Source organism: Neopsephotus bourkii, unplaced genomic scaffold (genome assembly GCF_033783945.1).
Source record: "Neopsephotus bourkii isolate Nb327-2 ecotype Australia unplaced genomic scaffold, CSIRO-AGI_Nbou_v1 NB_107, whole genome shotgun sequence".
In the NCBI taxonomy this organism is placed as follows: Eukaryota; Metazoa; Chordata; class Aves; order Psittaciformes; family Psittacidae; genus Neopsephotus; species Neopsephotus bourkii.
The window spans coordinates 6,199,466-6,217,541 of record NW_026900624.1 but is presented as its reverse complement, the minus strand read 5'-3'; the positions used below and the strand labels follow the sequence as shown (position 1 = coordinate 6,217,541).

General features: G+C 42.2%; 1 protein-coding gene across 2 annotated transcripts in view; it reads right to left on the bottom strand.

Moving 5' to 3' along the window:
• Positions 1–16,310, bottom strand: part of KIAA0930 (KIAA0930 ortholog) — a 70,527-nt gene extending 54,217 nt beyond the window's left edge. For both annotated transcript variants that reach the window (XM_061358999.1, XM_061359010.1), the window contains exon 1: positions 15,930–16,310. In XM_061358999.1, coding sequence (XP_061214983.1) covers positions 15,930–16,074 — 145 coding nt within the window. In that variant the 5' untranslated portion in view covers positions 16,075–16,310. The remainder of the gene's footprint in view (positions 1–15,929) is intronic.
• Between the last annotated feature and the right edge of the window lie 1,766 nt (positions 16,311–18,076).

Genomic DNA, 18,076 nt, shown 5'->3' with positions numbered 1-18,076 from the left:
GCAAGCTTTTAGAACCTACACCTATTTGTGACCATGAACCACACAACAGCTTTTACTAAAAAATCTGTATGTAGTTTTTCGGGGGGTTGGGGGGTGGTGTTTCTTTGGTTTGGTTGGGGTTTGGGGGGGAGGGGGGTGTTTTTTTGTTGTTCTTTGGTGATGGGGTCTTTTGTTTTTTACCTTTTTTTTAACCTACAAATTTCCAATTTAGTGTAATGGCTTTCTTCACAAGACACAGTGAGCAATTACTATGTATAAACTGTATTTATGCCATCCACTTTACAATTCTCCATCACACAGAAGGCCTGAAGCATTCTTCTGACAGGTTTAGAAGTCCTAGCCTATCAGTTAAACATAGCCTGTATGGAAACTATCGCCATGGCACCTCTGCTGCCCTTCAATGAACCTTATTAAGGTGAGCATGTGCTATGGAACCACCCTGTGGCAAAACGTTGATTTCTACCCCTTCCCTCATAACTTCTAACACCTGACTGCACTGAAGAGCTATTATGGAATTACTACAGCTCCAAAACCAGGTAATACCAACTTGTTCTGTGAACATAATGTTTGAAACTCAGTTGAACCCAACAGCAGTGTTTCTAATAAATCCAGTTTTGCATCACATATATTCCTTTCCACAAAGCTATCTCCTCTTCTTCCCTGCTCTTCAAATATTCCTATTGCAGAGCTCTAGCACAACTAGACAAAACATCCAGGAACAGCAGTAAAGATTTCAAACGTGCCCTTGTACAAGAGAACACACGGGCCTAGAAGAGGGTGTAATAGAGCTCTCGTAGGCAACACTTAAAATACAACCACTGTATGAAATTGCACAGCTTTGTATTGAGGAAACTGAGCCCAAAGCAATTCGGTTTTAATGGTTACAACAATATGTAACACAGGAAAAGAGCCCTAACAAAGAGGGAAACTTAGTATTTAATGTGCTTTAATTTTCCAAGATTAAATTCATAAAAGCCCGCTGCAGCAGCAATGGAAACAATTCCACCCACCTGAGGAACTACCTTGGAACTAAAGAGCAATCAACCAACACACTTCTCAGTTGCCTCCTTACTGATCAGGTCTTGTACAGCTGTTTCCGAATTCAAAGCACACTTTTCTGCTATTTTCTATTTTATTGAATTCCAGACAAAAGAGAAGGGATTCGTAAAAAAATATCCTGAGTGCGGCTTTAGGCACATCTGTAATGTACAATGAAAGGAGAACAATACACAAAACAGAAGTTCTTCCACAGACTGAATTATTTTCTCTAGGTCAAATTTAGCACCTCCTTATACAGAAAACAGCTAAAAAGCAGTAGAACAACTCCCATTAAGAGAAGTTGTGAAAGAAAGACACCTTGGCTCAAATACTGGATTTGTTAAGCATTCTCTTGGGGGGGTTGTTGGTGCTGGGGGGTGCTATTTTTCCATTTTCTTACTGAACAAAGATTTTCTGCCCAGTACTCACCTCATCATTCTAGATACCAATAACACATCTTACCTATGTATTCAACTGCTGTCTGAAGCACTTCTGGTCACCTCAGAAAACTTTCGTTTCTACAGCACTTTGATTTCTGCTTTCTACACTTTGCATACCATCTGCCAGTTCAATCAACTTCATCATGTTTGTTTTCACTTTGATGTCTCCCACTGAGAGGAAAGGGACACTCAGGAATACAGAAAGACCTTTGTAAAGGTCTAGCACGAGTTCATGTATTAAAGTCCAACCCCTCAAAACATATTTGTGCAAGTCACATGAAGAGAATAACTCAGCTGATTCTGCAACTCATACTCAAATATATTCTAAGCAAATGAATACTTGTACTTAATAACACAAACATTAAAGTGACTGTTTTCACATGACAGCCACATGATATCATACATGACAGTGCTGTAATACATTTGATGCTGGCTGCCAAAATACAATGGACATACAAATCCTCATGAAGTATTTTGAAAGACCACTAAAAGTGACAAAGAAAGATATAGCTGAACATGCCCAAGTTTGAACACTCACAAAGTGTTCACAGGGACTGGCTGGGAGCTTGGAGCTTCTTTAAACGTAGACCCTCTTTTGATTCCTCCCATCTCAAAGACCAAAAAAAAAAAGTATCTTATTTGTTACTTCATTTCATGCAAGTAATGAGAACATCGAAGTAAAACAACTGTTCACTCATACAAAACATGAGAATCAGTGCTTGGATCCTGGGCACTGTGGTTTTCCCTTTATTTTCTTTGGGATGGTTTCTGTATTACTCAGAAGAGGAAGGTGGGGAAGACCTTTCTTACATCCAGACTTGTTTCAATTCTCTGTTTCCATGTGCTCTTCTCCTGCTGCTGAAGACTGCTGTGTATCACTACGCCTGAGAACACAAATACAACCTCCTCTAGAAAAAAAAAAAAAAGGAGAATGTGTTCTTAAAACTCACGCCTCTGTCAGTCTTCTCTCTTCACATATGCTGTGGAAACCATCATTTTAGTTAATGCTTAACAATGAATCCAAGCCCACAAGATTTAAATGCATAAACTACTGTGCACCATCTGCAGACACCCACTTTGAAAAAGTGGAATTCAGACTGAACTGTAAATAATTTGAGAAGCATTTTCCAAGATGGAGCAATCTCTGATGTTAAATTTAGAGAGAAATAATTAAATGCCATATGTCAGTATGAAATACCAAATCGTGACAGCATCTTACAAGCATTTGCCAGTTTAGTTTAAATATCTAATTATAGCAAGGGTCAACATAACTGACAGGATACAGTTATCTGCTACTGAACTTTCATGCACAGAAACTGTAAACTCATTTTCATCCAACAGTTATCAGCTACTTTGCTGTAAAATTCAGCCTCTCATCACATGCAGTAGTTCAGTTCCCCAGAAACTGCATCCAAACCTCACTCAAACCCATACACAATTCCGGAAGGCACTGAAGCATCGTTTCCAGATTTCATTTATTCACTTGGATAACACCAGAGGAATCACCTAGTTATGCCTTTCATGTTAGAAAATAATGCATAAAGCTTTTGTGTTTCCTTAACTGACCAGCTGTGGAGAACTCATAACAGGGGCAATCCTCCTCCCTTAACAGAGGCAACCTTGATTCCTCTGGATACAACCTCTTTAAACCCAGCGGAAGAGGGATGAATTATTACACATTCCCTGCTGCTGCTTCCAGAATCACCCAGTGACAGTCCCAAACTTTCCAAGACCTAAATCAAATCTGGGCAGATCATTTGGTAACTTATGAAGCATGCTGACACTGCTGGAGTGCAGGAACTTGTCTGTATCAGGACAAATGTGCATTTTCAACTGTAGATATACTTGCTATTTTTGTTCTCTGCTAAAGCAATCATTCATCAAAGACTGCTAGTCCTGTACATTCATGACTTCCAATGTCTCCATTTTCACACTTAATAAATACCACTGTCAAAGCACTACCTGAGAGACTATTGTGGTAGATCAGGTAAAACCAGTAAATCACATTTTAGAAGAGCTCCAGCCTTATAAACCTAGAGTGTGGCTGTTACAGATGTTCTCACGTATGTACCTCCCCCAGCAGTTTATCTTTGCTGCAGGCTGCTAGTTAGCATCATGTTGGCAAGGCAGAAAGGAGTGATTATTACACCAACACCTTGCAGGGAAGCAGAGCTATTTCCTACACATGCCTACTACCAGACACTGGTGTTTTCCAAATTCAGTGTCTTTGTTCTGAGTAGTACATCAGTAGCAGCTGAGTGAGCAGTTGGCAACTCTGCACTGGAAGCTGTAATTCTCACTTACCTTCTAGACCACAAACCCACTCTCTTTTAGAAGCTGACAACCAACACTTTCACCCATCTTGCGGCCAAGATTTAAAAAACCCCAACTGTTTGACACTGCATCTCTCAACTGGGGTCCAACCTGACATGCATATGTAAGAACAGTTGTCTACAGAAGGAGGTGGTACTAAGAAACCCAAAATCTTTAAAAGGCCCATTTTAGATTATTTCCTAGAGTCTTCAGGCTAAAGCGAAGTGGTACTTAACGTTACGTCCAACAAATGTAACATCTTTGTCAGTGCCTAGGTATTTCAGTTAACTAGTCAGCACTCCCTTTAGTATTTCCATTATTAACACCACAGGCTTCTACAATAACAAATATAGCTGTTTGGCTAAAAGTAAAGAGTGCCTGCCCACTCACATACATCCCAGTGAAACCTCCTCCTCCCTGCAAAAGCAGGCCCTTCTCTTTAAACAAACCACATTCATACAAGGAAGAAAAATGTTTCCTCTAACAGCTTATCACTTCACTCTGAAATCATCAAAGGAACAAGGAACCAGTCTGAGGCCAGCCTGTTGGCACTGCATGTAGCTTGCAAAACTGCAGATCTGGAGACCATCAATCCCCTCGACAGCACACCAGCCTTTACTTGGGGCTGTCAAGGAACAATACCTTTCCCCCCACATATAAGATTGTAATTTAGTCCACAACAGAACTACTGAAAACAAGAAAAATTGGCTCTCTGGGAAAACAGACATTATTGATTAAAAGAGAGAAAGGAGAAACAAAGAAGGAATGTTAGTAACATGCACAACATACAGAAAGAAGACGAAACAACTGTCCTAACACTAGCAGCACCCTACTCCCTCAGACAGGGAGCAACTATTGCACAGCTACTATTCAGTTTAATAATTGCAGGTGTAATCTACCATTAACATGTTAGCTGCTGGAAACATCCCATCTCTTTCAGTTTGTAACCAGCACCATTACTAAAGTTTTCTTCCAAAGCAGAGAAGAGCTTACACAGCTATGACTCCCTACAGATGCAGAAGGCTTGCATATAGGTGTACTACAGTGAAGTGGCCCACAGAATATGATACTGCATTAAACATTTAAGAACTTCCTAGCTTTGCTTCCCCCCACCCTGCAATGGGACTATGGTTTGACACTTGACCTCTTTCTTCTGCTCTCCTTGGGTCTCTCTCCCACCCACCACATCACCCTCAACAAGCCACTCCCTTCAGACTAAAAGATTGTTATGAAATATGGTTTATAAAACCAGAAATAGTCACAACCTTTATCTGTTGGAAAATCACTACCTCTGTCCCATGACAGTTACATGGCCCCAAGTAAGAACATGTGAGTTGAGAAACAAAGGTCTTAGAAAATTCCTCAGCAAAAGCACAAGAAGGCAATGTCTGTTTCTGCTTTTCCCCACCATGGGGCTTCAGAACACCCTGCCTTGTGATGTTGCCACAATAGTTTTGAAATAAAGAACATGAATCTTAATTTTCTTCCATTCAATCACCAAAGCATTAAAACATAGATCTTACATTTGAAGAGACATAAAGGTTCCAGGTACAGCCAGAGAAACTCCAATGTCTATTTGTGCTTTTGCTTTCCCATATATTTGAGAAAATGCCTTCAAACTCAGGGTTAAAAGAGTTATTAACAATGCAAGGTAAGCGCTCATTCTTAATTGCTGAATTTTTTTACAGCATTTGTCTTAAGAAGAAAGATTTGTGATTCCTTTTAAAGTTTCTTGCCAGGAAAGCAGAAAGAAGGAGATCATGCCTATGCTTGGTTTCCCTTTTTTGCCCCATTCAAAACAATACAGAGTGAGAAATGTAAAGTACTGGCAGATACATAGAATAATTCACCTTGGAAAGGACCTTAGAATTCGAATTTTTACCCCAAGAATCCCACAGACTGCTCTGTGCTCATGGCTTTTGTTAATAAAGCAAAATTAATGTTATTTACAGGCATGGGTTTTATTCAGATGGGGAACAAAATCATTAAGTCTCTTAACACTGCAATATATGAACTGTCAGGTCATATATTTCATATATGTTTTCACTGTTATTATCATTTGCTCAATCTTTCTGCCAAAACAACAAGCTCAGGAGTGAAGAGGACAGTCCACACTGGATGGACGCATACTTTCCCTGATGCATTCCACTGTGGCTATGCTACTGCACTCCTCCAGGATGCTGCTTACGGAGGAAGCTCTCAGCCCTCACTCACCCTTTGTCCCTAAAATATCAGTAGAGTTGTCAGCCACAGTTTTCCCTCTGAGGTAATAGCTTATTATTTTGAAATACCAGATAAGGAATGCAGGTGCACAGTGCCAGCAACTTCCCAAAATCACAGAAGAAATCCACAGAACAGCGGGCACTAAACTCAGATCTCTGACATTCAGCATTAATGGTTGCTATATCCCTGCTCAGTGTGTGCACGCAAGGTTAGGGACTTCAACTGTGTTCCAGTTTAGAGTGTGACTCATTCCTCCTCCTTCTCCTGTAGTGCCAGACCATTCACTAAAAAGAATGATGAACAATCAAACCTCAGGTTGACTAAGGACTCAGTCTCGAGCAAGCACTAGATGGATGACCATCCGCTATCCCCCATAACACTTGAAAAAAGTCCCATGACAGTAAAATATCACTAGCTGAAGGTGATGATCCTGGCAAGCAGCAGCCTGCATCTGATGCAGAGGACTGCACAACTTCCAGAAACAGGACATCAGCCTGCTTAGAGTGGTACTTACATCATTAATGGGTACTTGCAGCACCAGGACCATCTACAAATGTCAAATCATAAAGCCACAGAGCAAAACATTAGAGGAAGTTCAAGACAGAATTCCAAGCCAGTCCAAACATTTTAATCTCTTTATGCTGGAGATACTTAGAGATAGTACTTTAGAAATAAATGCAAAACATCAAAACTTGGAAGTAGCAAACAGCTTACCTAGGATCTTACACTTTGACTGCTTTTTTATTTTAGGCTCGCAATCAGTATTTCCCCCTAGCTTCTGGGAGCAACTAGACATGCTAAAACACGGGACAAGTACCAAAGGCAACATTCTTCCATTTAAAAAAACAGTTTTATCTTGTCATAGGATCCATGCACTGAATTAAATATATACATATGTGTGTGTGTAGGTATGTATGTATCACCAAATGAGTTAGCCTGACAGTTGCTGAACAGAAGGAAGTTAAAAACTTCACAATAATTATCCTGATCCTGGAACAACTTTAAAGCTCCTATATCCCCAGAGCACCCAACACAAAACTTTAAATCTTCGTTCCTTTTTTAACTGAAAGGAAAAAGAAGCCAATTATGACACACAATCCAGCCTGAATCTGAAGAGTCAGACCAAAGAACACAGCATAACGTAATCTTGTAATATCAAAGATCAAAGAGGATGAAATTAGTTTGTCTTTATTCACATAAACCAGAGCCTACTAACAATTCACATGATGCTTTGACTAGAGTTTAGTCACCCTTGCTATGAAAAACACAAGTCATCCATTCAAAGTCCTTGTTATTAGGCAGAATTACACTCTTCATTAAAACCAAGGAAAATAAAGTACTTAAACACTTATGAAGCGTATAGAAAGCTGCATCATGATTATTTAGGAAGCCACAGGGGGTTCACAGAGATCTCCATTTCCAAGACATATTGCAGTGAGTTTGCTACTTTGTTTCTGAAAGTATCAAGCAGGCAATAACCAAGCAGAAGTGACCTGCACAAGGCAAACTCATCTCCTGAAGACTGATTACTAAAATCACACTAAACATCTTCTGTATTATTATGGAGCCCTGAGCTTTATGGAAATTTAAAATCCACCTCTCATGGTCCTTTAAGGGAGGTAAGTAAACACATTCCTTATTGAAGATCTAACATTGCTAGACATTCAAGAGCTCCTCTACCTGTTCTCTGAAAAAGCAGAGGAATAAACGTCTGGTGAAGTCTTTTCCAGCTCTTAGCAGAATACTATAAATCCATTTGAAAACACTTCCCTCATCTTGATGATGTTTAAGTATCTCCAGGCAATTAAATCAAACTCTTCTTAGTGCAAAGACAGCTCAAGCTTCACTGGCATTTTAACTCATCTCTCAAGCTCCTCCTGATCACATGAAGCCCTGCAAGACAGGAACAAGAACTCTCAACATACTACTTCACCCTTTTATCCAAACTTGGTAGTTAGACATGCAGAGATTGGAGCTAAACCTATCTATATTACTTCCAGATACAGATAATCAGAAGTAATGCATTTTCCACATACAACTGATCAAGGGAAACCCTATGAAGTGTTAAAAGGGCAAATTGCCAATATTCCTTTAGAAGACCCTACAGGATGCAGCTCTGACAGACTGACAAAGTTGTAGCAACATCTAATGCAAATTTCCTGAAACAGAGAATGCAGGCATGGAGGCAGCCCCTGCAATTACTAATATAGCGCATCTCTCCTCTGTGTGGTAGGTTACGAAAGGCTACACTGCTACTGAGCCAGAAGGATTTTCATCACCCCAACACTAACATCAAATCCAGGCTGCCGACTCACTGAGCACATCGTGGCTAAAGGAAAGAGACAAAGCCCGGCAATGTCATTTCCCATGAGGGAAACCAGACACAGTACAACAGAGCAGGTGGCCTCAAAGGCACTTCTGTTGAACTGTGCCCAAGTTACCCCAACCCCTACAGGTCCAGTATGATGCTCCATCTGGTATGTCTGTATTTTATTTCCTGCAAAGAAGTAATCAATACGTTCTTTGGGATCACACACACAATAAGAGCAGTCTTGATTCTCTGACATTCATCCTGCTTAGCCCAAGGGGCTGCACACAGACCAAAGCAGTTTCACATTCTTTTGAATACCAACTGGAAGAAAGCAGCTTCACTATTCAGGGGGTTCCTGGGATCATGAAGTGATTTTGTACGCTTTCTCCTTACACCTTATCATTCACTTCATGGTAATACTTTCCATGTCAGTGAGCTGCCACCGTGATCCTAGTTAGCACATTTAAAAGCATAAGTAGATACAACAACCATTACTAACTATTTAACTGCAGGGTTTCGGTTTTCCTGAACTGTATCTGGAACACAAGGCACAACTGTATTTCAACTGTTTACATCTTTTTCTATTGACCAGCATCCCGAACACAGATGATGAGAGGGAGACCAACATGCTTTATTCTTCAGGAAATTCTGTTTTTCTTTTCTTTAGAAAGAATCCAACCAGATATACTATTAAATCCTTAAAAGATCAATCCTGAACTGTAAAGGTAAACTGTATTTTAATCCCTAATACAAACCTCCAAACCATCTTAAAAGTTCAAAACAGAACCCAGACTTCAAAATGGATTTGTAACTAGTTCCCTGAAGATTTAGAGAATATTCTGCTAGAACAACAAAACCAAACAGTTAAGCTATCTAGAACTACAATATTACATATATATGAGAGATGGATGTTTTAAAATACCTTGACTATTCCCACTGTCAGGCTTACAGATTCATAATTCATGCTGACTGACTCATTCTCAAAAATTAGGTATCCAGCAATTCCTGCTAGCATCCAAAAATGAAGAGCGGCATGCCTTGTTTTAAAACCAAAATTGTTTATTTAGAGGAGGCAACAAAATATCTGAAGGATATTTTGGAGGTTTTTTGTTAGGTTTGGTTTTGGTGGGTTTTTTTGTTGTGTGTTTGTGGTTTTGGTTTTATGTTGTTTTGTTGTGTTTTGTTTTAGTTTTTTTTTTTGGGGGGGGGGGGTGTTTTCTGTTGTTGCCTTTTAAAGAAATCTTATCTCCTTCAGCATCTCCAGTCTGACTCTTATAACTTAAAGATGTATACTCTTGAGCGGGACATGAAAAACCCATAAAGCTTCATCTCCATTAAAAACAAAGAATAAACTAATAACCCAACTGCTCAAAAAATACATAAGAGCTGTAATAAAAGAAAGACCACATTATTTATTGGTCTGGAATGATGCATGTCAAGCTCCTGACAGAAGGTAACCTTTCAAAGTCAAATTACAAATCCCCTGGCAACACTGGAGTGTAATGGAAAGCCTGACAGGCCATTAGTGACAAGAGCATGAACAAGGTTCTAATAAACAATGAAATGGAATTCTAAATGAACCACCATTAAAAAAAAAAAAAAAAAAAAACAAAACAAAAAAATAAAACAATGCAGTGTTTACCCTGGAGGGCTGCAGTCCCAGGGTTTACCACAGACTGTCACCCCCCATGACTTGATCCTACATGGATAGTCCTAAATATCCTATGCTTGATTGCCGAAGTGGCAGGATGAGATCCTACGGCATCCTAGAATCTCAAAACTTCTTCTGACATGAGTTATTTTCTCTTCAACCTTAATAATAAAGACCATTATTTGCCTCTGCCTGTAATGCTACACAATCCTCTCCTAACATGTCAAGGCCTCCCAGTCCCAGCATGAGATAGCCATTTGTCCTGCTCTCAGTCCCAGCAACCAACACAGAAATACACCAAAAAAAACCCTAAAAAATAAAAAAAAATAAAGCACAGCCTCTCTTCTCCTCGGGGATACCAACAGCAGGAAGTCTCAGCAACAAAATACATGCCACCCAGCACAGCCCTGCCAAAATGGCAATTTCCCAGCAGCAGCATTCAACTACTTTGTTCTCATTGATGCACTGCAGCTAGATGCATTACCTTAAAAACCTGCACCCTGGTTGCAAAATTACCTGCTCCAGCCCTGCTACAAACTTACCCAACTTACTCTCCACTGAACTTGCCTACCTCTGGTGTCCTTGAAGTACAAATAATACGCTCTGCATGAGTACTACTTGCTGAGGCCCATCCCAGAGCAGCACCACAAGCTCTTCTCTCCCACCCAGTGGTTTCTCCTACACCGCCCTGCCCAAGCACTCAACGGCACATCAAGAAAAAAAAAAAAGTGGCTTTAAAAATCATCTTCCCCTTCTATCTCAAAAAAAAAAAACAACTTACTATACCCATTCCCATTATACGTGGAATTTCTTTGCTATTTACTCGTATTTCTCCAACGCAGATCTGAGGTTCAATCCCCAGGGTGAGCTGTTAAATCACTTTGACTTCAAAGTACTTATTTTAACTCAGATTTAAATAAACTGTTCTGATCTCACTTTGCATTTGCAATTTCTTCTGGAAAGATTCTTCCTGGCTGGAATGCTGTGATTTTTTTTTAATTAGATTATATTTTTTTTAACTGATTATGAAGCACCTTATAAACATCTTTTTGTTTTACTATTTATAAGTTACATTAGTATCCTCTTATTGCTTCAGTATTTGACTATTCGTTTTTCATTGAACATTTCACATTCATTAGCTGCAAAACATTTCATAAATAGGACAAAAGAACTTGTACAAATACTAAGGTACAAGCAATAAAAGCTGTATTTTAAACTCTAATTAAATCATTCTAAAAGTCCTGAATGAAATTAAATTTTTCAGCACATTTGTATATTAAACTACCTCATTATAGGTGACATTACCAGGAGTTAGCAAATTTGGTTGCGTATGTCCCTCAAGTTTTTGTTAGCACAGATGTGATTTGTCATTATTCTTGCTTTTCACACTTGAGAAAAAAAACAAACCTCAGCTTTGGTAGTTTCTCACCTTTGACTGGACAAGTCACTGAACTCCAGGATGACCCACAAATGAAGAAAACTTTTTGCTTCTGCATGAAAGCTACTCCTGTCAAACCAGTTCTGTACTCCTGCAGATTCACACCAGACAATTCCACCTACTCAGTGGCTACACTTTCCGCAAAGTTTCAGAAGCACATATATATAATCCTTCTTGAATATTATAATTCAATTAAAGTTTCTACATTATGATAGAATTAAGACTTTCAAACCCAAATTACTCATTCTTCTTTTTAATTCTTCATTTTAACCTCTTTTGCTCTCCAAACTTTTTTTCCACCATTCTTCTACACGTTTTCCCAACTGGATCTTTATGTTTCCAGCATATTTTCACAATACTCACGTGCACAAGCACTTACTGTATGCCACCTCACCTTTCCTCCTCTCAAGAAGGCTAGACACCTATTTATTTCCAGGATTCATTCATCAAGATAATTTGGCACATGAATCATCCCACTGTCTGTACTCACATGACAAGCCCTGAGGTGCCCTGCTGCGCAAACAACTCCAAACAATCCTCTGGCTCCGAGGACGAGCATTACTCCTTCTGATGTCCCTATGCCAAGCACACCCTCCTCTGCCTTCCTCTACCACCAGAAAAAAAAAAAAACAAACAGCAGAAAAACTTAATTCCTGGTAAGACTATAAGGCCTTTTGCAGGGTCCAGCCTCTCCACTGGCACCTATGACCCTCATCATTACAAACAGTGCTCGGTGGCAGCAGTTTTCAACTGCTTGTTTACTCAGACTTCCTGCAGCCCACGGGGCAGCCACCTGCTTCTCAGGATCTTGTCTTCACATTTCACATGGCTACATATCTCCATTGCTGATCAGTCACAATTCAAGACATTATTCACATCTACCTATTCATTTCTTATTATAATTTCCAGTATTCACAAAGTCACACCTCCATCAAAGCACACTATGCTACATTTACAGCAGGGCAATTAGGCAAATAGGGAAATTAAGCATCTGACAACATTACACAGTAGTTTCAGGCAACAAATAAAGCCCTCCCAGTTCAAGGCTTTGGCCAAAAAGGTAACTTCAGAGCCTTATGTGCAGCCTGGCTGAGGAGATATACAGCAAGTCAGCTGTTTCCCCAGAAGGAGAACTATTTTTCCAGAGAAATGTTCTAACAAATGGCATTTTGGAGCAAGCTCTGCACGCAACACCATTGTAATACTCTATACAACTGGATGACACTCACAGCCAGCTGAGGCTTCCCAGGAAGGCATCATCCTTCCCCTCAAGCAGCGTGGTAAGGAGTCACTCATGAGTCATTATTTTTAAGCACGATGCCAGATTTGCTGTATTTGCTACCTTACACGAACAGGACAAAATGGAAGATCCCATGCAAGGAGGCTTACATTTGTGGACAATACCTGTCCAAATGCTCGTATGATATTCCTGAAATAAAGCAATTCCTCTCACCAAAACTCAGTGTCAGCAAAAATAGCAACTTCCTCCTTAGGCTGGGAAGTAGGGGCTCACTTAAAGACAATACACAAAAGGAGAGATGTTGTTCAAATTATGTCTCAGTGACTCCCATTTTATTGTTGAGGGGTTAACAGCACTCAGGGAAAACCCAGAATTCAACATCATTGCCAACTGATATTAAGAGACTCACAACAGGTTTTAAGCTACTGACACAGCTGGAATGGATTTGGGTATTACAAGAACAAACATCACTAATACAAAAAACAGCTGTGGTTAAGCTCATCCTGCAGCCCAACAGGTGGGTCCATTCTGAGTAACAGCACCCAGGCACAAAAAGCAGACAAAACCTCTCTATTGACCACCTGAACCCATGTGGGACTGTGTCCACTTTGTCAAGTACTGAACTCAAGGAAAAGCCTGCACTGCTGCTGTGCTGCTGGTGCCCAGCATACTCCAGAACAAACCAAGCTAGTCTGACTGTGTTGCATGCCCTGCAACAGCATTCACTAGTGCAATCCAGACACACATAAATTTAAGCTGTAGGATTACACCTGATAACCTTCTGTTCACCTATGAACTACATATTGTGCATCACTTCAGAAGCTCAGTATTTTTCTTAAGAGATGTATTTAAACTATTTACTTCCCCATAAATAAATTACAGAATAGGGAAAAGGAGCACTCATTCACTGGGAGTGACAATGTTATACACCAGGTAATGTGCAGCACACAATGAAATGAAGATTTTGGAAAACCCTTCAATATACAAAAGCAGATATTTATAGCACAGAGAGACTCTCTGTCTGCTGGGCCTTAAGGGAGCTTCGCAGTGTGTTCCTCCCAAACTTCAGGTAATAATATATGCAGATTTAAAAAAGCTGGTCAGATACTGTGACAATTTGCATATTCCTATGACAGCCTGAATCTGCAACCCCTAATCCTACAAATGGTCCCACTTTGTGACTGCAGTGCTTGGGGATTAACAAGGGGAGTGCCAGCAGGAACACATATTCAGCAGCTATGCTCAGAAACAGCCAGCATGTTAACAGATTCTCCCTGCATTAAAATCACAACAGCCACCACAGCTAAAGATCTATCACACCCACAGCTGCGGCTGCCCAGGGCAGGGAGATCCATGGCACTTTTCCACCTGCAGGACACCGCACTTCTGAGAAAGATGTAGTGGCTTGGCAAACTAAGTGCTCTCAGCTGAAAGTTCAGCTCCATTCCCTGGATATAAAAACTGAGCAGCCAAGGCACTCCCTGTGGTGACAAATAACCTATTTCCACACAGGCACAGACATACACAGGCAACTCTCCATCAGGCCCTCAGTGCAATTTGCTAAGCAGTTCTCCTAAGGTTTTCCCTTCAATACTTCATCTGGTAGAAGTGCAATACTGTCCCATTACTTGCGTGATTATCCCCAAGTTACACAGCAAGACTTCTCACCATGAGCTACTGTGGATGTGTGCTCAAAGGCAAGCCAAGAGGAAGCATTTCTATGTTCTTACCAGCCACCACAGTTTCTCCCTTGCCCAATTTCAGTAAAAGAAACCAACGGTGGTATTTCTTTTCCTGGGAGCCTTTATCTTCATTCAAACATGGTAAGGCCGAACATTAGCTGACAACAGCTTTTCAAATGAATGCAATCTCACAGGCATTTGGATTTTGTGGCTTTTTTTCCTGTTCTGTGTACAGTTTCTTTGCCATAACACTTTATTTGGCCATGTAACATTATTACACTACATAAAGCCCGGAGATCCAAATCCATTGGAAAAAAGAAGCATAAACATTAAAGACTAACCGCTTCTCTTTGCACACGCTTCTTTATGTGCAAGGCAAAAATAAAGGAGAGTCCATTCCTTCCCTGGGAGACCACAGTAAGCACTGGCAGACAAACTGATATATAAAGGTCACATAGACAACCATTGAGATTTCCCATGCCACTCTACATCATAAAGACAGTAAATCTGAGACAAAAACTCATTCTGAGTTTTAAGGAAGACTCAGAAATTGAAACTTGTGGGACCTTAAAATGTGCTGAAGAAGGAAGAGACAATAAATACTTCATGGAAGAAACAAGGGAAGTACTACACATCAGTACTCATAATTTAAAAGCCTGACCTTGCCAGGACTTCTGGGCATTCACCCCCTTAAAGCACAGGTTCAGTCCAGGATATACAAAAGTTCTGAATAAGGTATAAATAATTTCTCACATCAAAACCTTCTGCCTATGATCTCTTACTGCACATAAACCCAAATGATTTCTATTCATTAGCCCAGTCAGAAGAGCTCCCTGATGGGAAGTATTTTGGTTAAGAGAGCTGCTGTTCCCACTCTGTTGCCTAAAGTCAACTGAATTTCAACTTCAGACTTTCATTTTGCAACACATAAGCTTTGCCAAAAGCTAAATAAAGACGTGCCCTGTAGAATCTGCATCAGTGAAGACGTACATAAACAGGACAGCCAAAAAGCCGAAGAAAACCTCCATGATTAAGGAAATTAACAGACCATCAAGAGCCACCACATTCATCATGTGCTTACCAGACCACGGCAAGCAAAGTGAAGTCATATACTCAGAGAAGGGAGGCGTCTGACTCAGAAAAGGAAAAAAAAAAACTACAGGGATCATTTGAGAGCCATACGAGCTTGTGCACTGGAGAGAGTAGCACAAAATTCGCTCAGCATTCCAAAACACGTAATACATAGTTTATACTTAAAGAAAACAGATTATCAGCTCATGTGCATAGTGTCTTCTGACCATTTATCTCCAAGGGCATTTCAGACAATGGAGCAGAGCCCACTGCTCTCTCCGGTTCCCGGGGACTTCGAGGAAAAGGGGCCCATCCCCGCGGCAGCAGCACAGCCCGGCAGCACACAACAGGTTCCCAGGCCCCTGACGCCGGTTGCACACGGCGAACTAGGCGCCGGCCGGCCCCAGCCCGAGCCGTGAAGGAGCACGGGGGTGCCCCTGCTGCCGGGTGCCGCCCGGCCCCGGGGCGCCGCGCCCTCCACCCGCACCCAGCCCGGCAGGGAGGCCCCGGCCGCCGACTCACCGAGGCCGCTGATCTCCTGGCGGACGCCGGCGCGGCTCCGCTCCTCCGCTATCGCCCGCAGCATCTGCTGCAGGGAGCGGTCCAGGTCGCCGTTGGCCTCCTCGTCCCTCGGCCCGGTGCGGCCGCCGCTCCTGGCAGAGGCCATGCTGCCGATGATCTCATGTCAGGCCGCCCCACGGAGGCAGCCGCGGCAACGGGCGCTGCCGCCCCCACCGCCCGAACGGCTCTCCCGGCAGCGGCGGGCGGAGCCGGGGGCCGCCCGGTGACAACAGCGAGAAGCCCTCCCGGCCTCTCTACCTGCAGGCGGGTGAGGGACGCGGCGCCCCAGGGCTCGCCCCTCAGAAAGTTACCGGGCACCGCCTGGAGCCCACAGGGACCCTGGAGCCCACGGGGACACCGCAGTCCTCCCCACAAGCGCTACCCGGCCGCGCTCCACCGCTTCCTGCCACAGCAGGCACGGGGGCGGTGCTGCCGGCTCCTTGTACCGCCTCGAGGCGGTTCCGGGGCGGGGCCAGCAGCCGGCGGCCTCGCCCCTGTGGCTGGGGGCTCGTTGTCGCCGGGGAGCGTTTTCCGGGCAATGACTGGGTACCATAGGATCACAGACTGGTTTGGGTTGGAAAGGATCTTAAACATCACCCAGTTCCAACCCCCTGCCAGAAGGTGCCCCCAACACCTGCTTACCCATCCTTGCCTCTCACCACGTCCTACACATTTGCCCCCAGACTCCTGCCACTGGAGGCAGAGCTCTCTCTGCCCCACTGACATCAAATCTGAGCTGCTGTTTCCTTTTTGCTCGCCTACTCCCTGCCGGCTGTAACCGCACATGTATAGCACTACGGGGACAAAGCCCAACCTAAGGCATCCTCTGAAGTACCTACCCAGAGCTGGGTCACCTCTCCCTTAGCATCAGCACATTTGCTAGTGAGCTGCAATGTAAATCAGGAATGTGTGATCCCAGGGAATAATCCAATTTGTGCTGCAGAGACTGGACCCCAAGCCCTGCTGCTGCTGGTGGTTGTTCCCACCAGATACCAAAAACAACCAAAGCTCCCTCAGCTCATAAATTCAGGATTTGCTAAACCGCAGATGGAGAGGAATACAGCTGCCTGCCAGTCCTTCTGTGTGAACAATTTGCTCAACATTTTTTTGTTTGCAGTATCATTTTATGCTCTCCTCAGTTCCTAAAAATATTGTTAAGGCTTATGCAGCCTTTTATTCTCTCTGAAGTCCTATTTGAAACTTAGTGGGCCTTGAGTGGGAAGGAGAAAAGGGGACAAAGGGCCCAAGATTTGAGTTGACATGATTTTACAGAGAGCTTTTCGCTACAGCTAAATAAGGAAGAAAAGTTTTCAAATGCTGCATGATTATTCTCCAAAATAGCAAACATTTACCCCATGTTTCCAGTTTCAGTTTCATGTCAGTTCTGACACCAATAAACTAACAATCAGACACCTTTTGGGTGATATTTACAACCATACACTGATTTCCCGTTAAAGGGGTATAGACAAGAGCATTTTCTGTGCAAGGCTGAATGGGACACATCAGAGAAATTTGAAGTCAACCTAGCATTTTTCTAGTAAAATACTTACTTTCTGACAGAGCGGTGGAAAGTGTGGATACACGATCACATGAGCTTGGGCACCTCTTCCATTGTTCACTCTGATAGTTTTCTTTCTTGGAGAGAATGATGTTTTGCAGTCACACACTAGCCCTGTAAAAGCATGCTTTAGAGTTATTTATCCTGTCAGCTTACAAAGGAGAGGAGCATCAGAATACTGTCCTATACTGTTAGTCTCCCAGTTGTCCATGACATTGCCAAGATACAACACTTAAGACAGGAGGAAAGACTCTATCTGCTGCAAGAGGAGATCATTGTCTCATTTACCTCACATCATGCTGTACTACTCAGGGTACTGGGCATTTTTCCCCAGTAGATTATCTCTTGATCCAAACACCACTATCATGTAAGAGGTACAAGGAAATACTTAACACCTGTAGTGCCACCGGCCTGTGAACAACCCTGAGGCAGGTTCTCCAATGCCTCCAAAAGCCCAGCCTCTCTGCTGAGCCTTGAACTCTCACCCTAAAGTTCCAGCAACCCTGCTTAAAAAAAACAATTAAACAAACCTGTTGCTGCCCCATTCAGG